The 24,612-nt window shown below is 33.9% G+C and overlaps 3 protein-coding genes and 1 pseudogene across 3 annotated transcripts; 2 read left to right on the forward strand and 2 right to left on the reverse strand.

The window, feature by feature from the left end:
- LOC18585883 (receptor-like protein kinase ANXUR2) lies at positions 1 to 6,410 on the reverse strand. Its single transcript, XM_088802496.1, has 2 exons — positions 5,236 to 6,410; positions 1 to 366 (listed from the first exon to the last, which is right to left on the reverse strand). The coding sequence occupies exons 1-2, from the start codon at positions 6,367 to 6,369 to the stop codon at positions 22 to 24; spliced, it is 1,479 nt and encodes a 492-aa protein (XP_088658622.1). The 5' UTR covers positions 6,370 to 6,410; the 3' UTR covers positions 1 to 21.
- Positions 6,411 to 7,123: 713 nt separating this feature from the next.
- LOC148760223 (receptor-like protein kinase FERONIA pseudogene) lies at positions 7,124 to 8,657 on the reverse strand (annotated as a pseudogene).
- A 5,416-nt stretch (positions 8,658 to 14,073) lies between these two features.
- LOC18585884 (uncharacterized) lies at positions 14,074 to 16,679 on the forward strand. Its single transcript, XM_007008941.3, has 4 exons — positions 14,074 to 14,533; positions 14,619 to 14,890; positions 15,977 to 16,145; positions 16,398 to 16,679. The coding sequence occupies exons 1-3, from the start codon at positions 14,254 to 14,256 to the stop codon at positions 16,040 to 16,042; spliced, it is 618 nt and encodes a 205-aa protein (XP_007009003.2). The 5' UTR covers positions 14,074 to 14,253; the 3' UTR covers positions 16,043 to 16,145; positions 16,398 to 16,679.
- Positions 16,680 to 18,122: 1,443 nt separating this feature from the next.
- On the forward strand, positions 18,123 to 24,363 carry MOS7 (nuclear pore complex protein-like protein). The gene is made up of 10 exons (XM_018129287.2): positions 18,123 to 18,475; positions 18,935 to 19,086; positions 19,430 to 19,552; positions 20,042 to 20,186; positions 20,674 to 20,735; positions 21,205 to 21,421; positions 21,638 to 22,558; positions 23,029 to 23,278; positions 23,373 to 23,811; positions 24,076 to 24,363. The coding sequence occupies exons 1-9, from the start codon at positions 18,179 to 18,181 to the stop codon at positions 23,648 to 23,650; spliced, it is 2,445 nt and encodes an 814-aa protein (XP_017984776.2). The 5' UTR covers positions 18,123 to 18,178; the 3' UTR covers positions 23,651 to 23,811; positions 24,076 to 24,363.
- Positions 24,364 to 24,612: the final 249 nt, after the last annotated feature.

A 24,612-nucleotide genomic window follows, 5' to 3' on the forward strand; every position in this document is an offset into this window, starting at 1 on the left:
AATTTAAAACTAGTATCAATATCACAAACTGTGGTCAGAAACAGATATAGCAAATGGTACTTCTCTATGCATACATTCACTATGAGGATCAACATCCCTCATTTGGGAATCTGCTTTCTCTTGCATCTCCAATGCAAGCTCTAACATTAGCTCCACTTCACCCATCTCAGGCCGTGTATCTCCCTTCTCACTGATACAACAATAAGCGATATCCACGAATATTTTGAAACACTCTGGAGCTATCCTCCATTTTAGATGTGGGTCAATTATATTATAAATGGTTCCTTTGCCTATACAGTGACGGACCCAATCAGGTAGACGTAGTTCATACTCGTCCAATGTTGGATCAACCACCTCTCTAGCACACAAAATTAAATGGTTTAATAGTCGCCACCAATCTTTTTTTATCTAGGTGTGATTGATCACCTATTAACCCGATTTTAATCGACGAAGTCCTAAATTAATTTTAGGTCCGTCGAAAGAACGAGAACGGATCCACGTTTTTTTAGAGATAGGTTCGGGAGCGCGGTTACGTACGGAAAAGGGTTAGCACCTCCGTGGCGCCCGTTCCATGAACGATACCATTTAATCTTAAGTTATCCTATTATAGCTTACTTTTGATTTAATCCCTACTTATTAACTAAATTTTTATTAAATTGACTACCTGAGTCTTTTATTTGGTTTTACGTATGCATGTGATGCAAGCGTAAAATGATGTCATGACTCATTTATTTTAAATAATGGGGTCAGTAATCTTTTATTGAAAAATTATTCGAAGACCATCCCAACGTTTTGGTGAAGTCTCGAAATTCTCCTCACCTAGAGATATCCCCGGAAGAACTCGTCTCTACAAGCTCTTCGGGGAAATCCCATCATCGAAATTCTCGCACCATTTGCAAGATAAATGTGGCGTGCTATGACAGGATAAAATGCTGATGTCTACATGCACGCGTTTATTGAATTAGGTGGTTCATAATTCACTCAACTATATATTTAATAATTTATCATTTTGTTTATATGTTTATTATTATCTATTTTTTTTCATGGATTATTTATTTATTTTTATATTTTTTTTGCTTTCTACTTAAATCCATATCCTTTAATTAACGTTTTTTTCATTAATATTTTACTTGATTATATAGCTTATCAAATAATTAATTAATTTATTTTCTTTAACGATTAAATTAACTTTATTTAGTAATATTTATTTAAACTAATTAACTAATATAAGTTCAAATACAATATTATGTAAATCTATTATTTTTTAATATATATGTCATTTTTTAACAACGATTATTTGACTTAACAGGTATTGGAGTTTAGAGTTCGGATTTATCCTGACGCTTCGGTGAAAATTCGTCTCGAACTTCGCACCCAAAAAACATCCACCCGAAAGAGGCAACTCTTTGCCCCTTTTTTAAGCAGAATTCTATTATTGGATTAACTCAAATTAACCACTTGATTTTTTTAATACTTGTAATTTAATATTATATTGTACATTCTATATATTTATAAATACCTAGAATATTTTATTTTCTCTTGCCTTTACAACTAATTATAATTTATTCTCATTTTTTTCTTTTTATTTTTTAGACCCATTTCTATTATTTATTAATTATTTTATACATATTTAAAAAACTAAGTACTTTCTAATCTTCCATTTAATTAATTAATAATTTTTTTTGCCTTGTTCATTCTCCTATTTTTTGTTATATGTATGTATATATATATATATATATATATATATATATATATATATATATATTTATTTATACATGCATATCTATTAATTTACTACATCTACTATCTATTGTATTAAAGATTTTCATTTTTAGCTTTTATATGTTTTATTTTTCATATGCATAAATTTCAAACAACACCAAAAATAATAAAACTATTATAACACTTAAACAAGAAATTAAATAATCACTTTCAATAACTCAAGTCCAAACCATTATTTAATGATTAAGTCCAATACCTATTAGGTTGTAACTAACCCACTGCTCCAAATGGGTTCAAGCTCCACTGGGCTTCAAAGGTCTCCTCCAATTCGGTCTGGGCCCAAAGGGCCTGCTGCACTTGTTTTTTGGTTTGGGCTTGAATAGTCCAAGAATGTCTTAGCCCAAGGAAGAAATCAAGCTTGCTGCAACAACCCACTTAATCCTCTTCAATGTGCACCGTTTTTTGCTTCAAAACGACGTCGTTTTGATCTTTTATACCTAGGTATAAAGCTTCTTTTTCTTTTCTCTCTCTTCACTTTCCTCTCTCACTTTCTCTCTCTTGCCACCACTCTCTCTATCTTCTCCTTAAGCTTTTCTTTTTTTTTTCTTTCTCCTTCTTCCTCTCTCTCCCAACCGTAACACTCCCACCATCGGCGCCTCTCTTTCCTTTCCTACGCCGACCTCTCACCTCTCTCTCTCTCTTCGTCTTCTTCCTTTTTTTTTTTTGCTTTTTTTTGGGGGTTAATTGTTGTGTTTTTTTTTGTTTCAGTTTTTTTTATGGCTTTTTTTTTTGCAGGAGATGAATCGGGTGCCCTTTGCTTTGCTCTCTCCTTTTCTTTAAAAATGGGGTTGTCCAAAAATTTGGACAACCCAATAATGGGGTTCTGGCACCAAAGAGTTGGTAGCCAGAGCCCCATTACTCATGGCGGTTGGGGAAGGGATGGCTGGGCATACGCCCAGCCATACCTCTCTTTTTCTTTTTCTTTTTTAATTATTTTATTATTTTTATTTTTTATTTTATTATTATATATATTTTAGAGGTGTCTACACACACCTTTGAAATGTACAACCGATTCAACAATTCTTTACTCAATCTTTATATGGTATCAAAGCCTCTCTAGCTCCAACGAGTCTTGTTCGATCCTATCCATTGACCTTTTTCTTTTTTTTTTCAAAACAAAAAAACCATGTCAGAAGCCAGCTCCAACCTCACAAACCATGTCCCAGCATCAAACTCTTCACTCTTAGACAGCTTGATAACTATCAATGCCTCATTACTACCAGTAAAACTTTCACATACCAACTACCCCTCTTGGAAATCCCAATTCGATGTCTTGCTTCTCGGATATAATCTTATCAGTTTTGTAGATGGGACAAATCCATGTCCTCTCAAGGAAAAGACTATTGATGGTAAAATAGTCCCAACCACCTTCTTTGGTACCGTCAAGATCAACTCCTTAAAATAGGAATCATGACCTCTCTCACTGAGCGCATCATTCCAATGATAAGTTCTGCTAAAACATCCAAAGACGTTTGGGATCGTCTCTCTACTGCACTAGCAAGTGCCTCAACCTCTCGCATCATGGGCCTCACGGATCAGTTAGCCAACATCACCAAAGGAACCATGACGGTCTCAGAATATATTGGAAAAATTCGCTCAATAGCTGATGAGCTAGCCCTTGCTGGATCCGTTGTTCCCAACACTAACTTGATTCTCCATGTTCTAAATGGAGTGGGATCTGAATACAAAGATATAGCTGCTGCTGTTCGAGCTCGCGACACACCAATCAGTCTTGAGGAACTTCATGATAAACTCATTGAATATGAGTCTTTTCTTGCACAAGAAGTGGCCAAACATGCAAATGGTTTCACTGCAAATGCTGCTCAGTATAATCGCAACAAGTCCTCTCATTCTCAATACAACAATCGGTCCAATGATCAACATTCACAATTTCGATTCAACCAATATACAGATCAGCACTCAAATGGAAATTCTAAGCAAAGCGATGGCTACACAAATAACAACAACAGTTCTAAACGAAACTTCTTTTTCCAATACTGCGACAAAAAAGGCCATCTTGCCAAAGATTGCCACACCCTCAAGCGCTTGCTGGGTATTCTTGTTCCTCCTAAGGCCAATCCCTGCGAGCACGTTAAGCTTTTTGTAATTGTAAGCTTTTTGTAATTGTTCAGGAACTTTACCACCTATGCTTGAGTTTTATGTCAATAAAGTCTTTGACATCATAGTCTAAGACTTTGGTTGGGCATACTTGCTTTGGTTCAAATAAATAACAACCACTTTTTAAAAAATAAAAAAACGTATACATTTTCATGGTCCAATTAAATATATAATTTACACATAAAAAAATATGGTATGATTCTGTTTAAACATGAAATTTCACATGGTAATGTTCACCATTGATCTTTCTTAAGACTCATGTCAAAACATGAATTTTATTCATAGTGTTTTACATTTATAAAAATACAAAAATCGAGTACTTAATAAGTATTATTAGAAAAGTTGTTAATGTAATTTTTATATTGAATTAAATAAATATGATATTTTGAATAACAAATTTCCAAAATTATCTTTTATTGTGTAATCTAAATTAAAGTAGTATTAATAAATTAGATGGTCTACATGTAAAACATTGCTTGATTATTCAGGAGTTGGATTTTGGCTGCACGTGTTTGGTGAACCCAAGTCCTTCTTGCCTCAAATTGGTCGATTTTTTTTATTACATTGAATTAATTATGGATTAATTTATTGGAAAAACTTGAATTAACTTAGCTAAGCATCAATTATATGGCCTAATTTAAAGACCAATAGGGGCTAACCTTCATCAAATATTGCTTGCCCTCTTAAAATGTTCCACCTCCCTTTTTCTTTACACTATTAATCTAGTTGACTAATGCTTTGTTTGTTTATTTATAATTTCAAAGAGTTTGGTCTGAAATACCAGCCATAGTGTCATACCCACATAAACAAACAGCCTAAAATACTAAAATACCCATAAAAAGACAAAAAAAACCATATAAATAATATATTAAGATTTGAGAAAGAAGACTTAACATGGACATTTTAAATTAGAGATAGTTATATTTATTATTGAGAAAAATTATCAACATATAAAAAAATTAAAAAAAATTTAAGGCTTATGAGAATGAGAACAAGTAAACTGTTACCTTTCGAACTAGATTATTAAACCCAAAGGAGAATTAATTAAAAGGAAAATGAAAAGGAAAGGGAAGGAAAGCAAAACTTGTCTTGAATTAAAAGGTCATATCTTACATGACCCCTCTCGGGGACACAAAATCGGTTGTCCATTTTCTCCAAAACTTTCACAACTAAAAAACTTTGTATTAAAATCCTTTAACTTTAATTTACAAATCTCTCGATTTTAGAAAATGTGTAGATTCAGGTACAGGACCACTAATTGACAATATTGTTTAGAAATGTAAAGATAAAAAAAAAAAACCATGTTGTTACAATTTTAAACTGGTATCAATATCACAAACTGTGGTCAGAAACAGATATAGCAAATGGTACTTCTCTATGCATACATTCACTATGAGGATCAACATCCCTCATTTGGGAATCTGCTTTCTCTTGCATCTCCAATGCAAGCTCTAACATTAGCTCCACTTCACCCATCTCAGGCCGTGTATCTCCGTTCTCACTGATACAGGAATAAGCGATATCCACGAATATTTTCAAACACTCTGGAGCTATCTTCCTCTTCAGATGTGGGTCGATTATATTATAAATGGTTCCTTTGTCTATACACTGACAGACCCAACCAAGTAGATATTGTTCATTCTCATCCAATATTGGGTCAACCACCTTTCTACCACACAAAACTTCAAATAAAACAACTCCAAATGAGTACACATCACTTTTTTCTGAAACTCCATAACCTTTGAGACACTCAGGATCCACATAACCCTTAGTACCCGCCAATGGTGAATTAATTTTTTTCAAAACTTTTGACGTGTTAGAGTATGAAGGTTGTGGACGCATCTTGGAGAACGTGAAACTAGAAAGCTTACTAACCCATTTGTCATCCAAAAGAATATTGCTGCTATTGACGTCACGGTGAATTACGGCATGCTTTGCTCCGGTATGAAGGTAATGTAATCCACGAGCTGCACCAATACATATCTCTAGCCTCTGCTTCCATGGCAGTGGATCATAATTAGAACCATAGAGATGATCACGGAGTGACCTGTATTTCATGAGTTCGTATACAAGGATCAACTCATCCTCATCATTGCAGAACCCCATAAGAGACACGAGATGTTGGTGGCGCAGCTGGCAGAGCAATTGCACTTCGGTTCGGAACTCACTGAGTGCATCTCCTACTGAATCTGGAAAGAAGCGTTTCACAGCAACAAAGTTTCCATCATCAACAATCCCTTTGAACACGCTTCCAAAAAAACCTTGAGCAATAAGAGATTTTGGATGAAAATTGCTGGTAGCAGCTTTGATCTCGGTTAGAGAAAATTGACGCTGACGGATTTCCTCAGGAAGAGCTGCTGGATATCTTTTCCTAGCATGCTTTTCATTTCCCTTACTTACTGTTCCATTGCCTGCTGTTTTGGTAAAGACTTTGAAGCACCTTGGAAGAAAATGTGAAGGGTTTCCCATGGGGGGAAGAAGTGAAGGAGAAATGAGCAAGTCCGGATCTGGATTGATATTTGTGGTGTTATCTCATCAAGGAGAAGTCTTGCTTGACTTTGCTTTTGTCATTCACGTACTTAAACCATAGTTAAAGACTTTGGCTTCAAGATCATCACCGTCAAGAAAATCTAAACTTAAAATGTCAAAAAACCCCCATCGTAGAAGACATGGAATGACCCTAATTTAAGTATACATTTCCATACTTAGGCTCTTAGGCCTTTCTGTGTTCTCCAGCCGCCCGTCTTTCCTGGGAGCAGGTTAAGCCTTTTGTAATTGTACAGGAACTTTACCACCTATGCTTGAGTTTTATGTCAATAAAGTCTTTGACATCATAGTCTAAGACTTTGGTTGGGCATGCTTGCTTTGGTTCGAATAAATAACAACCACTTTTTACAAAATAAAAAAACGTATACATTTTCATGGTCCAATTAAATATATAATTTACACATAAAAAAATATGGTATGATTCTGTTTAAACATGAAATTTCACATAGTAATATTCACCATTGATCTTTCTTAAGACTCACATCAAAACATGAATTTTATTCATAGTGTTCTACATTTATAAAAATACAAAAATCGAGTACTTAATAAGTATTATTAGAAAAATTGTTAATGTAATTTTTATTTTGAATTAAATAAATATGATATTGTGAATAACGAATTTTCAAAATTATTTTTTATTGTGTAATCTAAAGTAGTATTAATAAATTTGATGGTCTACATGTAAAACATTGCTTGATTATTCCGGAGTTGGATTTTTAACAGCCTGACTCGGTTTTGGATTTTGGCAGCACGTGTTTGGTGAAGCCAAATTTACAATTGCCACTAATTTACAATATTATTTAAAAACGTAAAGATTAAAAAAAAAACTATTTCGTTACAATTTTAAACTAGTATGAATATCACAAACTGTGATCAGAAACAGGTATAGAAAATGATACTTCTCTATACATACATTCATTATGAGGATCAACATCCCTCATTTGGGAATCTATTTTTTCTTGCATCTCCAATGCAAGCTCTAACATGAGCTCCACTTCACCCATCTCAGGCCGTGTATCTCCCTTCTCACTGACACAGCAATAAGCGATATCCACGAATATTTTGAAACACTCTGGAGCTATCTTCCGCTTCAGATGTGGGTCGATTATATCATACATGGTTCCTTTGCCTATACACTGACGGACCCAATCAGGTAGATGTATTTCAGACTGGTTTAACGTTGGATCAACCACCTTCCTAGCACACAAAACTTCAAATAAAACAACTCCAAATGAGTACACATCACATTTTTCTGAAACTCCACCATCCCTTATATACTCTGGATCCGCATAACCGTAAGTACCCATCACTCTTGACTCCATTTTTTTCAAAGCTTTTGACGTGCTATAATAAGAAGGTTGTGGACGCATCTTGGACAACTCAAAATCAGAAAGCTTACCAACCCATTTGTCATCCAAAAGAATACTGTTGCTAGTGACGTGACGGTGAATTACCGCATGCTTTGCTCCAGTGTGAAGGTAATGTAATCCACGAGCTGCACCAATACATATCTTTAGCCTCTGCTTCCATGGAAGTGGATCATAACCAGCACCGTAGAGATGACGACGGAGTGTCCCATTTTTCATGAGTTCATATACAAGGATCAACTCGTCCTTATCATTGCAGAACCCTATCAGAGACACGAGATGTTGGTGGCACAGCTGGCAGAGCAACTTCACTTCGGTTTGGAACTCAATGAATGCATCTCGTACTGAATCTGGATTGAAGCGTTTGACAGCAACCAAGTTTCCATCATTAAGAATCCCTTTGAACAAGTTTCCAAAATAAGCTTCAGGGATAAGAGATTTTGGATGAAAATTGTTGGTAGCAGCTTCGATCTCGGTTAGAGAAAATTGACGGCAAATTTCCTCAGGAAGTGCTGCAGGATATTGTATCCTGGCGTGTTTTTCATTTCCCTTACTTATTTCAGATTTTCTATTGCCTGCTGTTTTCGTAAAGACTTTGAAGCAACTTGGAAGAAAATGTGAAGGATTTCCCATGGGGGAAAATAGTGAAGGAGAAAGGAGCAAGTCAGATCTGGATTGATATTTGTGGTGTCATCTCATCAAGGAGAAATCTTTCTTGACTTTTCTTTGTCCTTTAACCATAGTTAAAGGCCTTGCCTTTATGATCATCACCGGCAAGAAAACTCTAAACGTAAAATGTCAAAAACCCCATAGTGGAAGACATGGAATGACCCTAATACCTTCGTCAATTTCAAAGTGAGAAACTTCTCTTGAATTAAAAGAAGGTCACATCTTGCGTGACTCATAAGCCCCTACTGGTGACACAACCAATTGTCTCCAATTTTGCACAACTGTTAAAGATACTAGTGTTCCCATCTTTTTGCCACACCCCAAATCCAAAATGTGCAAACCTGTCATAAAATCCTTCACTTGCTTTTCAAGAAAGTATTTATGTCAAAAACAAACACATCATATTCCAATGGCCCTAATCTTCCCATGGGCAAGGTAAGTGGAACCTTGATTCTTTATGTAAAGACAATCCAGGCCTTACACTTGACCAAGAAGCAAGAAAAGGCCAAGAGCCCCAAATTAATTAATTTTCATTATTACTTTCTCGTTTGCATCTAAGTCAGCGCTTTTTGGGGGGAAATTATCTGATTAGGTGGTCGGAACCAGGAAGAAGAAACCATTCAATCAAAAACATAGATAAGATATAAGTAAAAAGAGTAAGATTTATAAACTACAAGGGAGATAAAGATTTTTGGTTCAAGTTGATTATTATATTTCTTTTTTAAACTTTAATTTACAAGTTTATTTATTTTCAAAAGATCATAAATTCAGCATTTTATTGTCCTATCAAATCGATATAATAAATATACATTATATTATTAAAAATATCCTAACTTTTGAAATTTATGAATAAGTCGACATAATCTAGATTATTATATACTAACAAGAAAGAATAATCTAGATTATTCTATCAATATTTATATCTTGGATGACTTCATAGGTGACATAAATCTTGTAGTCAATTTTCAAGCTAAAAAGGTGTGTGTGGTAAGCCTTGCAAAAGTTGCAAATACAAACAAGGAAACAATGGGGGCAATTTCATGCAAATTCCCACTTGCTTTCTAGAAAGCAATAAAATATATCAAAACAAAATCCATCATGTTCTATAAGAAAAAAAGACCCTATTCTCTCCGTGTGTAAGTCGTGGGCATCTTCCATCTCAATCCATTCCTTAGCCTCTTCTCAGACTTCATTCACAAGGCAAAACACTGGCCACAATTTTCTTTTTGTAGTATAGTAGTATTTTCTAGAGCAAGCTTGAAGAATGCTTCACTTCATTACTTAGCATAGACCCACAAAATAAATTAAAAAATATAGATTGATTAAGATGTGTTTTAATTGAATTTCAATTAAATTTATATTAATTGATTTCACTTCAAATGTTTTGTCACGTAATTTCTTACATCTACGACGTATTTTCATCAATGCAAAATGGGATTTTCTTTCTTCTTTTTTTTACACAATTAATTTTCATTGGTATGATTTCTTAAATTTTTGTGCTACTAGTATTTAGGTTTTTCAACTTATGGATTAAGTAACAAGGACAAGAATTTACCTGTTTTGAAAGAGTTTTGACACCAAATTCAAGTTAGGGGTGATCAATATATACTCTTTGGAGGAAGTTTCCCTTTCACACTCTCTCTCAAGATATCTCTTTGTCCTTTTTTACTTGTACACTTTTTGGAGGAAATTTTCTGATGTAATTAATATTAATTTAATTTTTTTCATATATTGTAAATTAATCATTGGATGATTAATTTTTCCTTGTTGCTTTTCTTTCTCACCAAAATTATCATAACCCTTGGGATGAAATTTCAAACTATCCTATTAAAAATGACAAAAAAATATTAGAGAAAATAAATATAAAATTAATAGAACATTAGACATATTAAGAAAGTTTTGGCTTGGAAAAGAGAGTAATTAAGGGGGGAAACACTACACCAAAACACTATGAACAAACCTAATTCTAACCAATATTCATAGTCAACCCAATTGTAATCAAATAATTCTTTAACTACACCATTATCCTCTCTTTTCATTTTGCAACTAATGGGATATTCCCCTCAAAAGCAAACTCCAATAGATTTTCACCAAACTCAAACTTGCATATATGCTTGTCATAACTATTGAGTCAACCAGATCATGATTAATTTAATTGGTTTAATATCATGTAAAATGTGATTAACAAAATTAATCTGGGGCTAAAGCCGAATTTGTCGATACATTCTCAATCAATGTTCAATTTCCTTCGTACATTTCAATTTCATTCAATTTTATAATTTATACTTCCAATTTTATTAATTTCTAGACAAAAGATATCGAAATTGAGAGAAATTTGCAATTTACATCTTATAATATAGTGATAAATTTAACCTTAATCTCGATTAACAACTTTTTCTTAATTTCTTTTAATTATCCCTAGAGACAGAGAGATGATTCTTGTGTAGGCCACATGGACCTTGTGTTTGTCCTGCTCCTTCAATCTAGAAACCAGGAGTTTTGGTGCAAATTTGACTGTTAGCCCGGCCAAGGGCGGCTTTCCTATGCAATTCGCTTGACTACTTGTCCAATAAGGAAGATATCTCTCTAGAAAAATAAAATATAATCAACCCCTTCCATTTGGATTTTGACCAAATTATATTAAAAACAAAAATGGCTGCTTGGCTTCTCCAACTAAGAAAAAGAATGGGAATTCCCTAATTTCAGTATACATTTCCATGGTCAAATTAAATATATAAATTACAATAAGAAACAGATGGTTTTTGATTCTGTTTATACATGGGATTTCACATGGGAAAGGTGTTCTCCATTGATCTTTCTTTTAAGACTTATGTCAAAGTTTGAATTTCATTCATAGTGTTTTACTTTTATTAAAAAATAAAATCACGTAAATTTATCTTTGTATTTGTAACATTAAAAAAAAACCGATTTGGAATTTGAAAAATTAGCATACACCCATTTTATAGAAAAATTATAACAATATAGTGAAGTGTTGATGTAAAGCAGAGGTGTCTCCACCTACTCAAAAAGGTTAATTTTTAGTTTTTTTCTTTGGCTAGAGAGAAAAGTAGATGCCTAGAGAGAATTGGGTTTTTCTTGGCTCTTTTGTCTTTGTGTAGAAAGAAATTAAAAAAGTATTGAATCTTTACCATATAGTACAAGTTAGAGCATCTTTAAATAGGGCGAAAGGAGTAGATATGGCAAAAAATTGGGAAGAATAATTAATAAAAGCGTTGCACATTGACATCCATTGATGGCCAATCCACCCACCAAATGGAAAAAGAAAAATGGGATACACGTTTGCATTGTCTTATCCAACTATCCTATCCAATTTTCCAAACAATAATCAAGGAAGAAGATGAAAGCTATGAACTAAATTTTCCCATACCTTTAATTATTATTGGTAAAAAGTGTTACATTCATAGATGAAATACATAGATTAGTGTCATTTATGATTACGGGTCGATGAAGAATTGAGTAAAAATCTTAAATTAGAGTTGTAATATTCGTTTTACGTATATATTTTAATGTACTCGGTTTTCAATGAAATGTAATTACGGTTATATTTTTTAATAAAATATTTGTAGACACTAAATTCATGAATAAATAAGTTGGTACGGTTAGAAAGTTAGAAATTGTTGAAATAAAAAAGGAATTAAAAATGATTTTGTAAGTTCACTTTGAAGGTTAGCTTAAGAATTGTATTATATAATAAAATTTCAAACAAAATGTTTAAAAAGCTTTATATAGTCAAAAATATGAGCTCCAATAGGCTGAAAAATTCAAACTTGCCCACGTCAAAACTTATAGGCAAAGTCCTACCTGAAAAAGGTGTTGTATCAAATGTATACATCAATGGCTGCTCTCTCCCCTAACATAGACTTAACTGGTTGCAATTTTGGACTACTTCTAGAAGGAAAACATGTATAGGAAGAACAATTTTTTTTCTTTGGAGTTGTTATTGATAGCAAAATATAGATATAATTAATTATAGTAGATTAGAGTTTTTTCTTCCCCTTGTACCAAACACAGTCTCGTACAAATTTGCATAATAAGACGAGGAAAATATTTATAAAAAATTTAAAAATTAATTTCATTTTAGATATTTTAAATTGTTAAATTATTTTTTAAAAGAAAAATACCTGTTAAGAAAATTCGTTGCCGTTGATCACAAATCATTGAACATAATTAACAATACATAATTACAATAACTTATAGTGATACCTTTATGTAGCGAGTTCATATTTCATGCATGGTCAATATATAAAATCTTACACTATCATTTAATTATGAAATGTCACTGTACAAATGTTTTGTTCATCAACAATGTATAAAATTCATACACTGATAGTAAATAAAATTTAAACTGACCCGTATATAATTTATTATAAATTATAGTTTAGACTCGTATATATAGTGGCTTCCAAAATTCAAATCATGATTTTTTTTTTAGAAAAAAAAAATATAGAGATTCTCAAGGACAAAATTTTGCATGTGATCACATGATTGTAAAGGGTCGGTTCCTCCATACCCGCCTAATTGGTGATAAAAATAAATATTTTAGTAACTGAAAATAAGTTAGCTAAACCTCTTAATTTATCCCTTTTGTCCTAAGCAAAAAAAGAATAATTTACTCATTTAATAAATCATTATCTATATGTATATATGATAAAATAATCTATGCAGACAGTTACCAAGATCTTTAGTTAAAAGAACCCAAAATTTCTTTATTCTTCAATTTGTGTTTAGGCAAACCAATTTAAAGTATGTGTATATATATATATATATAATGTATTTTTTTATAAAATTAAACGTGCTTATCGTGATTGTCTAATCCTAACAATGAATATTATTTGAGGAAATTCGACTCTCTAAATCGATTTTACCAAAAAAAAAGAGTTCAAAATTATAAGAAACATTAAAATTAAAGCTTGAAATGTTTTTTTTTTTATCATTCATTTACTCCCTATGTCGAATTAATTTACTTTGTTAAGTATATTTTGACTCATAGAGTTCAAAATTTTTGAGAATAAAATTAAATTACAAAAATATACTTTCATAATATAGGTGAAACTTATAAATAATTGAGTCGAATTTAATAAAATTTACAAGAAATCAACTAACCTCGAATTTAATTGTAAATAATATAACCTTAAAGAAACATTAAGTACTCATAGAGTTCAAAATCGTCATTTTGAAAGCTTTAAATTTTAAAAACGAGAATTAAATTAGATACAAAAAATTTACTTTCGTAATAGGTCGTGATATGTATAGATAATTAAACTCGAATTTAATGAAATTTACACAAAACCGAAATGCAATTAAATGTAGATGATATCGACCTAAGGATTTCTTAAAAGCAATACTTATCAAAATCGTTATCTCACTCCAAATTTTTCACTTGTTATGCCACAATTTGTATTGGAATGAACCTCCTCTCTTAGACAAAAATTGGGTACTAAAAACATTTTAACAACGTTGAAAAATGGAAAATGATGTCGTTAGTTGGTACTTTAGAGAAGGAAAAGATCTTTATATATAGGTATTTCCGTTAACAAGACTCTTCCAATCCAATTGACCAGTTGCTTCCGCGTGTAAAGCTCCGAGGTCTTTGTCATCACTTCCTCCCCACAGGACAAGTCCAGTCAAAACATTGAACCTTCGTTTCCATTTCCTCTTAAGCTATAGTTTTCTCTGCTTCTTCCTCTTAAAACTCTGGTTCTTTTCCAAGCCAAATACCACCCAAGGCTGAAGGAGGGAAAAAGAAGAGATGGGGTTTTCAAAGGAAGAGAAATCGAGGAGATTATGGAGAGGTGTTAAGACTTTGTTTTTCTTAATCACCATGGTGATTTCTTTTCTTCTGTTTTCTGCACCAGTTTTCCTTGTTATTGCTGATGCCCTCTTGCCTTCTGCTTTGCTTTCTGCTTCCCTTTCTGAGCCTTCTTCTTTATCATTCAAAAGTCTCTCTTCCCATTTCAGCAACTATGATTTCAGATACTCTCTCATAGATATCCCTCTTATATCCATCATCAGATCAGCTGTTATAATCTGTAAGTGTACATAAAGAACCAAAACCCAAGTAGTAATTGTTTGTTTATAGCTTGTATTGATTGGTTTTTTGTTTGTTTTTGGCAGGTGTTTATAGCTTTTGTGATGGGCCAAGACTTTCCAGGGGACCTTACCTGGGAATTACAATGATTTGTTCTGTTTCATCTTTGATTTTTGTTTCATTAAAGGCTTCATTTGTGTTCAGCTCGAGTGTTCATAGAGAAGGGTATGTGACAGCCATGGAAACTGCTCTGTTCATCTCTTCACTGGCCTTGGCAATTGCCCATATGATTGTTGCATACAGAACCAGTTGCAGAGAAAGAAGGAAACTCCTTGTCTACAAAATTGACATTGAAGCTGTAAGTTCCCCTTCTCTCTCTATTTTCAGAAGTGTAATGATTTGCAGATTAAATTAATCTGATAAATTAGAAGGAAAGTCATCAATTAATTAAACTTAAATGGTACAATTAATTACGATTTGCATAGGGAAATCAGGACTATTAATTGTCCCAGCCAAGATGCTTATAATGAAAGAACAAGGAAACTTCAATTGGCCACCAATTTGCACCAAGACTGTAGAAAGTTGGAATTTTGTGCTTCTGAAGGTCAACTGTTTAATTATCTCTTTTGATTTTTTTTTTTTTCCAATTGGGTAGTGCCCATTCTAGGATATCTTGTAGAGGAAGGCCAAAAACTAAGAGTGACCTCACAGAAAATTTGTTACCTTGGGTTAATGACAAACACCAACTTCTGGTTTTGGATGCACATATTTGCAGTTTTGAAGCTGACTGCTGCAATTCTGTTTTATCTGTGCCTTGAAACCAAAGGGCTGCTACCCTGATTAAGTTGCCTATTGGCACCTATGTTACTAGAATTCGGGGCGAGTGTCGGATACGGATATCTGTTCAATCTATGTTACTGGAATTAGGAGTGAGTGTCGAATACGGGTGTGTAAGAATGGTTGAATTTTGATGTCTATGATTGTTTTTAAAATTCACCTTGATGGAAAGGGTTAAAAGATTGACATGATCAAATTCCAAGAGAAAATAAATCCAGTCGAATCTTGAACATGGAATCTGTGATGGACCGCCGCCCATGGTATGGGGGGACTAAGATATATTCTATGTTTGACCATCACATGGCATATGCCATTTGCAACTGTGTCCACATTCCTCCTATGTTTTACATCAGAATATGTGAAACTTTTTCAATCTTTGCTTATTTCTTTCACATGGTATCCTCCTAATTTGCGAGTAGGAGCCGTGTGCTTGCTTCCTCATCATTAAAGACAAGGCGGTGTGCCTCATTTCTGCCTACCTTTCCAGCTATTTATTCTATTCACATGGAACTGTTTGCTAATCCTAATCCATATGAAATCCTTTGGGAAAAAAGTTAAAAGTGTAAATTGAATTATAATTGATGAATGATGTTTCTCGTGTGTGCAGATTTCAGCTTGCAAGAATGGGTTCCCAAGGTATCAGAAGATTCTCCAAGAAGAAAGAGTGAAGTAAATACCAGTCTACTACAACAATGGAAAGGATTTTCCACATAGGAAATCAATCTACCTTTTCCCCCATCCTTTGGCTCATCACATTCTTCCATGCCAGGTTTCAGGTAATCAGCCTTAACTGCCCATGTTGTCTCATTTTTGTCTTGTTGCAAACCCAAGTTCTTATCATCGTCCATGTGCTCATCTGTTAGTTGGGGTAATGATGTGGTGGCCACGAACAAACATTAAAAAATGTCAAAAACCAGAAACCAACCAGCTTGATATTTGATTTGTTTATTATATTTAACGACATCAGATAACCAAATCACGCTTCTCATGATGGGTTTTTTTTCTTTCTTTTTTTCTCCCTCTTGCAGATTTATCGAAAACAAATCAGGTTCCTGGAAAACCAAAAGAAGTTAACATGGTGCTAGGCAGCAGCAGTATAAAATTAAAACCCCTATATACAAATAGATGGGAATGAATTCCCTGCATATATACAAATTACTATAGCTGGTGGTCGTGTATCTGTAAGTAGAGGCTCTGGTTTTGAGGATAGATCCAACATTCTTTCATGATTTTGAGTGTACAGATTGTATTTACATATATAAAAAAAAAAATCGAAGGAGTAAGAAATGGGCAAAGGCCTTTCATGACCATCTTGTGTGAAGATATACTCAATATACACACCACATTGAATGGCATCTTTAGCAGGTCAGATTGGTGACAGTTCCTGCAATTCAAGAATGTATTTACTGCTCCATTCAAAGTTAGCAATAGTTAGCTAATGGATGTATGTTTAAGGGGGGAAAAACATATAATAAAAGATTGAATCAACACTTATATTTGTAAATTATAAATTTATCACGTGATGTGATATGAATTACAAAAAAAAACCTTCACGATCAACTCAAAATTAATAAAATCCTTTTCATTTAACAGTGGTGGCGGCTAATCTATACCTATAACTAGAATGGGCCTAAGTAGGCTTAGGCTCCAAGTTGGCTTAGGACCACCATTGGGTGGCTCGGGCTGCTGCAGCAGGCAAACATAGAGGAAAAGTCAGAACAGGAAACGAATATGGTCACTGGATTCAGCGGCCAGTAAACAAATACCAATAAGTGTGGGAAAAGTTAAAAGATGAATGCAAACATGGTGGAATGAACGTACAAGCAAGTTCTATCAATGGCCACTTTCCTCTTTTAACATGTTGAAGAGTAAGCTCTCAGGATTGCACAGAGCTTTCCTAGAGACTTCAACTAGACTGCCAAGGGCAATAAGATGAACAAACAGCAAATCTATACATATAGCTATAATGAACCTTAGTGGGTTTAAGGTTACTCATCTTCCTTCACATTGTTTTCTTCAAAATTGAAATGTGTTTGATATTCGACAATACAACGTAATTATAAGTAATATAATTGTAAAAAAAATAATATTATAATGTTTAATATATAAATAAATAATAATTAAATTATAAAAAAATAATATTACAATATTTGGTTCATAAATATTTTGTGAGGAATGTAATATCAATTTATAAAATTACATCTATTTAGTAAAATATAAATTTAATATATTCATATTTTTTATTATTAATTTTTATATAATATAATCTCTTAAATATATTTTTAATATTATATTTATTTTATTTTTATTTATTTATATATTTTTTATATTATATATTTTATTTTAATTTTTTTCTTTTAAAGGACTATAAATTTTTCTTAAGGTTTGCATGTTTGGTGCTACCTTTATAGGAGGGCAAATTCTACAATCAGGTTAACTTTTCTGTAAGGTTAAGGGAAAAACTTAAATAACTTTTAATAAACAAAAATAAAAAATTAATTAAAGGTAAGAAATAATAAAATTTTTATAAAAATTAATTATTTATATTCATATTCTGGAATAAAAGATATTAACCATTTAGATATTTTTAAATAAATATTATAATAAAAATTTAATTTAAAAAATATTTATTTATTGATTTGCGATTTATTCTTCGTGTATTAAACGACATCGTATCGATTGCTTCAGAATATCTAAAACGCTGCCGTTCAGTTCACCCTTCGTCACCTTCTCCTCCCTCAACAGCGTTATAGCAGAAAAGAAGCTCGACGCGCTTCCACTCTCCCCAGAGAAAGAGAGAAAGAGAGAAATGAGGTTCAGCTTTGAGTTAGCGGAATCGAACGAGGACGATTCTCGAAGGTCCTTAACACCTAAAGAAGGAGTCCAGTGGGTCCCGCTTCAAAATCACCCGGTGTTCACGTCCGCCGTCGGAAGCGGAGCAACCGCAACCGCTTCTGCGTCAGTTCGAGCTGTTAAAAACCTTTTAGCTTGGGACGGAGCCTCGAGACTCTATTATTGGGATTCCAACAAGCGATGCCTCCATCGAATCTCCATTCGCTTGGGAGAGCCCGAGCCTACCTCCATCGTCGCCGCCTCTCCTTCTAAAGTAAGTTTAAATCTTACTTAAAAGAAGCAAATTAGTCTTCTTTTTTGTATAATTTTGTTTCAAATCTTTGAATTCGTATACTTTAGTCTAATTACTTAGAAAGTGAATCAATTTGAAGAAGCTTTTACTGCTTAGAACTTTTAGGTTTATAAATTTTGAATTGAGCTAGAATTTCGAATAAATAACTAATAAAATTAATTTATATAAAAGTAAAATCATGCATTTTATTAGCCAAGATTACATTTTTATTCTTAATTTTCATAAAATATTGTTTGCTTTCGTATCAAAAAGTAATCTTAGGTTTGATAAATGTGAGCTGAGCATGAGAAGTATAAGAACTTTGACTTACTTTTAAAAGCTTGGGATGAGCAGCCGCTTGCGTTTATGCAATGTGGATGGTGAATTATATATATTATTTTGGTGTTTAAATGCAAAAGATGTAACTGAAGCAATTTCTAGGTACTGCAAGCAGATATGGAGCTGAATTTTGTGGTTAATAAAATCTCCATCAATAGGAATGGATCAGCTTTACTCCTAGCTGGTTCAGATGATTTATGTGTCATGTACCTTTATGGACGTACTTCTTCTAAAGACAACAGTATCATTTGCAGGTAATTGTGCGAAATAAGATGGTCTATTCACCTGTTTTTTCTATTATGCATGCTGGATTTTGTTTCTCTAGTAGTAGTGTTTGTGAGGAACGAGTTGACTGTAGCTTGATGTGTTACTAGGTTGATGTTTGCAACACCAGTTATTGCAATAATTCCATTTCTGGTGTGAGTTCATCTGTGGTTTAGAATGGACCATTATTATCATAAGATGTCTGGATTATTTTTTTTCCCCTTTCTTTATAGATGCTCTTGCTTATACCAATGTTTCCACACTGCTTGTGGTGGCTATTTTTCTCAATCTTCTTGAGCATATCTGCTTAAAAGTTGACATTTTGTTCTGCAGGACTGTTTCAATCGGTTCACAAATTTATTCAAATGAAAGCAGTGCAATTCGCATCCTACAAGTGTCTTGGCATCCCTACAGTGACATCCATGTTGGAATTCTCTCGTCTGATTCAGTTTTCAGGTATAGAATATTCATCCCATAATATTCAGGTTGTATTAAGTGATCACAGTCTGGAGGCTAATTGATGGGTTATAATTATATTACTTGCTCTGAGGTTATACCTTGGTTTAGAAAAGAGAGTGGTTAAGAATTGCAATAAAACTTGTAAAGAAATAGCAGATAATTTATTTTAAACAATTGACGCTTATTTAAATATGAAAACATTTAAATGCTGCTATCAATGTCCATGTCTGTTTCTTTATATGTGATACATTTCTTTCAAGCTCCCCAAGATTTCGATTCCATTTTAATTTGTGTCTCTCTTTTGGAGAGTATACAAGTTTGTCTTATATCTTGTTTCACCTGCAGCATTCTTTCACTGGTCACACTCTTCTAAGTCTTGCAATTCAATTTTGATGGAAGTAATCCGGTTAAAAAGAAATTTGTATAAATGGTCTATTGTGTTTGATTGAAGCATGCATTTAACTTCTTGCTTTTACTTTTCTGCAGGCTCTTTGATTTATCATCTGGTGTGATGCAACCAGAACAAGAGTATTATCTGCAGCCTGTTGAACCTGGTAGATCTAGGAATGCTGCATCAATCTGTCCTGTTGACTTTTCTTTCGGGGGAGACCACCTATGGGACAGGTTTAGTGTAAGTTCAATATATGTTTAGTATGTGAAGTATATTTATTGCTGTTGCATGGGTTTCTCTTTTGAGTAATGCAATTTCAATCTTAGTACTTGATTTGTACAATTTCAGTCAATGACTTTTCATACCTCCCTATGAGTTCAGTTGCTAACATTTCTTGAGATTGGTGGGATGCAATTGATATTTCTTTGCTCTATGGATGAATTTGTCCATAATGTTGCCCTGCTGGTGCATTATCAAACCTACAAATCTTATTTCACAGTTTAAATGTGGCAATCTGTTGCCTCAGTGTGTCTTGCTTCTCTCTACTTAATGAAATTGTTAACATCCGATCTCATTTAAACTTTCATTAAGTTATCCTCTTCTTTCTTATGGTGTTATCACGATACAACTCCTATCTTTTTCTTATTGCTAAGCTTGTTACATTTGGAATTAATTACTATTCTGATATTGCAGCAATTTTTTAATTTACCTGTTATGTTATTTTCAGGTCTTTGTATTATTCAGCGATGGATCAGTTTACATCCTTTGCCCAGTTGTTCCATTTGGAAGGTATTCAGGATTTTAAATTTTCTGCTGTTTTTCCCTTTTCTTATTCTTTTTTATTTAAACAACATTCGCAACAAATGTTGTGCTTATAACTTTATTTGAACTATGTGGGTAGTGATGTTACATGTAGCACTTCTGCTGTATTCCACTTAGCTTTTAAGAAAATCAAGATACTTGAAAATTAGGGTTATGAGGATAAATTTTGTGTATTGTCATGTGAACCACATGCCACAGGTCATGGAGCTATGGTTTCATCATTTCCTCATGCTAAAAAAAAAAGAAAAAAAGAAAGTTGTAAAGACTGCAGCTTATTTCTACCCTATACTGTGTGTGGCCTAGAAATTTCTCTCATTCCTTCTCGTGTCTTGCTATTATCATAATGATGTCATTGCCTAGAGAGTTACATGTTAATTTGCTACTAGTTTCCTGTTTTATTTCTTTTTGATATACTGGATGATTTATTTCTAAACAGTGTTTATAAATGGGAGTCAATATTGGAGATGTATGGTGATGCTCATACTTTTGGACTGAAGTCAGCCAATTCTGTGGCTGTTAATAATTCTAATCTGGCAATCTCTTGGTTAGAAGCAACTTTTCCTGAGCTAGCTCAACAAGGAACAGATGGGGAAAATTCATCTACCATAAAAGCTCGTTCACATGCTTTATTTGATGCATCACTTGCTCTGCAGGTATGTGAAATAATGTATTGTAGCCTATGTGAGGAATGTATTTGGTTTTAATTGGAGATTCTTTTTCTGTTTGGATATGCAATTTATGCTCTTTTTGGAACGAGCAATTTAGGGTCTCTATGTATCATAGCATGATAACTTTTACTGAGAATATTTAAGGCTTTGTCATGACATATTTGCAACACCAATAGACCTTTTGATTGGCTAACATTCCAGGGGCCGTTACATAAAGTATGTCGTGATGGGGAGGATGAAGCTCTGGCAGTTAGAGGTGCAGAATGTGAAGGCCGTGCAGTCAGTTTTCTCTATAATCTAGTCAGCAAAGACTCAATTCTGGTGACTGCCTGGAGTGGTGGGCAATTGCAAATAGATGCCCTAGCTGATGAAATCCAGCCAGTCTGGATTACTGGTAGTGCACCTCGTCTTCGTGTTGATTCCCATGATCATGTTCTTGGGATCGCTATGATCTGTGAACCAAACCCTGCTGAGCTTTCTATTGTGAAGCTTGATCAACCACTTGATAACAGTGTTTGGTTAGGGCATCTACCTCCCTTGTTGAGACTGGCAATAGTGGATTTGGCTTTGCCAAGGAAGATAGAAAGCAGTTATCTTATCACAATGTATGTTGATCCCCTTATGCCTGAAAGAATATATTCTCTTCACGAGGGAGGGGTAGATTCGATAGTGTTGCATTTTCTTCCTTTTACATCTCAGATCAATGGGAAGGATGAGAGTATCAAAACTCCCTCTGTGCATCCTGTACTGTGTACATGCCAGGGTGAAACATCTTCACCTTCTCCTCTATATGGCTTTGTGTCACTGTCAGATTCATTTGGATACTCATGGGTTGTGGTAGTCACTTCCACTCAAGAATGTGTTGTGCTAGAGATGAAAACTTGGAATTTGTTGCTTCCCATTCAAGTTGATAAAGAGAAGCCCATTAGCTTGGAAGAGCAGAAAGAGAAAGATACTCCAAATATCATAAGCAAAGAACTCCTTGGTGGTCCTAAGTCAGTTCTGGCTCCTCAGGCCTCACCTAATCTGCGTTCTGTTTCTGCAGATTCTATTGAAGGTCGATCTGCTCTTCATCAGTACTTCAAGCTTTTCCATGAAAATTATGTTGAATATGCACATAAGGTGAGATTGCATCATTTAATTGGCATAGATTTACTGACATTGCTTTTTGCTCCCCACATTTTCTGTTTTCATAAGTTCTCTCTTCCCACTGGTTAAATGTTGAAAATGTTATTGGAAATATGTGAAAGACTTTTGCCTATACTGCAAATTGAAAGTTTTTCTGCATATGTCAACTTATAAGGCCTAAAAATGACTGAAATTTATATGACTGCTCAGCATAGTCAACGCTGGCAAAGGATATAGTTATTCGTAGCTCACCACGATTAATAGCAGTTTTAAATATGAGCTTCTTAGGCTTATGTTTGCAGGTTTATTGTCAGTATAACATTTTTCTTCTGACAATAAGACTGGCTTTGCCCGTTAAAAGATGATGTCTCCAAAAACTGAAGAATTACACATTCAAATGCCCTTGTGAGTATATGATTTCCTTTTAATGTAGTTGTAAGAAGATTTTTGCTTGACTTCTCTAGGTGTACTTTGAGCTGAAACATCATGGCCCTCAGCTAAAGAGAATCATAGATGACCAGCATGCTCGTTTGAATGAGGCACAACAGAAGATTTTGAATGTCGAAACAAAACAATCTATGCTGGAGGAGAGGATTGATTGTGCAGTCCGGCTACAGAATTCTTTGGAGCAGCGTTTGCAACATCTGAGAAGCCTGCCTGGGGCACACAAGAAACCATTGTCTAGAGCAGAGCGAGAATTTAAGTCTGAACTTGGTAATCAATTTTGTGCACATTATAACAAATTTGTATTTGTAGCATGCTGATGACCACATCACATCATTTGATAATTTGTCTGGTCATTTTGCAGATCAATTTACTGGAGTTGAACTGGATGCTTTGCAAGCATCCATTAATACTTTAAGAGGGAGGCTTAGAAGGTATACACAATCTTCAAAGGACAACCTAGCAAATCAACGAAGGAAAATGCCCGGTAGGAACCATATGCAGGATGCTCAAATCTCTCAACTGAAATCTTCACTTGCAAAACTCTCACTAGTCAATAGCGAGAGTTCAAAAAAGGTTAAACTCGTTGAATCTGCATTAAAGGGCAAGGAAAGCAGCATAAACAAAACAATCTCCTCATGAACGAGTAGTCAACAAACTGGAGTTGTGTCAGCTTTTTGCCTGTGGCGTTGGATACATTTAATTGCTCCCGGAGCTCTCTTCCTCCTCAAGGCAGGATTATTTGTTTGGTTAAGTTCCAATATAAACCCCAAGACTGAAGTTGCCACCATTCCTTAGTCAAGGTAATATTTTAGTACACCTGATGGTATACGTTTATTCACAATTGAGTAACAGCTGGTAGTGATAGGTATGAAAGCATTTGAAGGATCCAAGTAGGACCTGTTCTCCTTTGAAATAGAGTGAACCAGTAGCAGCAGATGATTAGAACATAAACATATATTATCTTGAGATCATCAAAATTTTGTTTTATGGTACTGTCACGGTATATTGATTCTATGAAAACAATGTGTACACATAGCTAACATCCCTTGCACGTGATTTTGCAGCTTCCCAGTAACTTTTTAGGTCCAGACAATTGTTTCCTTGTTCATTGTTGTCAAGAAAAAGAAAGCAAAAAGGTGGGTTCCTTTTCTTCTCTGAAAGGAAGAAAGTAGAACAGATTGAAAGGCTCGAGAAACTTGAAAAAAGGGGGCAGCCCACTAAGAATCAAATCAGGAGACAGGTATAATGAATATATTAAACTTATTGTTTGATGATATTTGATAAACAATTCCAGGGTCTTTTCCTTTTGTAGCTTCAGCCCGTTGATGAAAATTGAGTGCTCTCTTTACTTACTTTATGGCTAGAACTTACTTTTCTTTTCTCATTTCATTTAAGTAAAAATTGGCTGCTAATACCATTAGGGCATTGTTACAAACTTGAATATGGAGCAAAATGATGCCCACTGCCTCTTCTTCCCTACCAATATCGCAACTCCCCAACACATAAGAATTTAGTTAATTTACATTCACTAACTCTACTTTTTTTTAAAAAAAAATTTGATTATTGCATCCGATCCATCCAAAATGATTACACCTCTCTTC

This window comes from Theobroma cacao, chromosome 10, assembly GCF_053813885.1.
Source record: "Theobroma cacao isolate CCN51 chromosome 10, ASM5381388v1, whole genome shotgun sequence".
NCBI classification, from domain to species: Eukaryota; Viridiplantae; Streptophyta; class Magnoliopsida; order Malvales; family Malvaceae; genus Theobroma; species Theobroma cacao.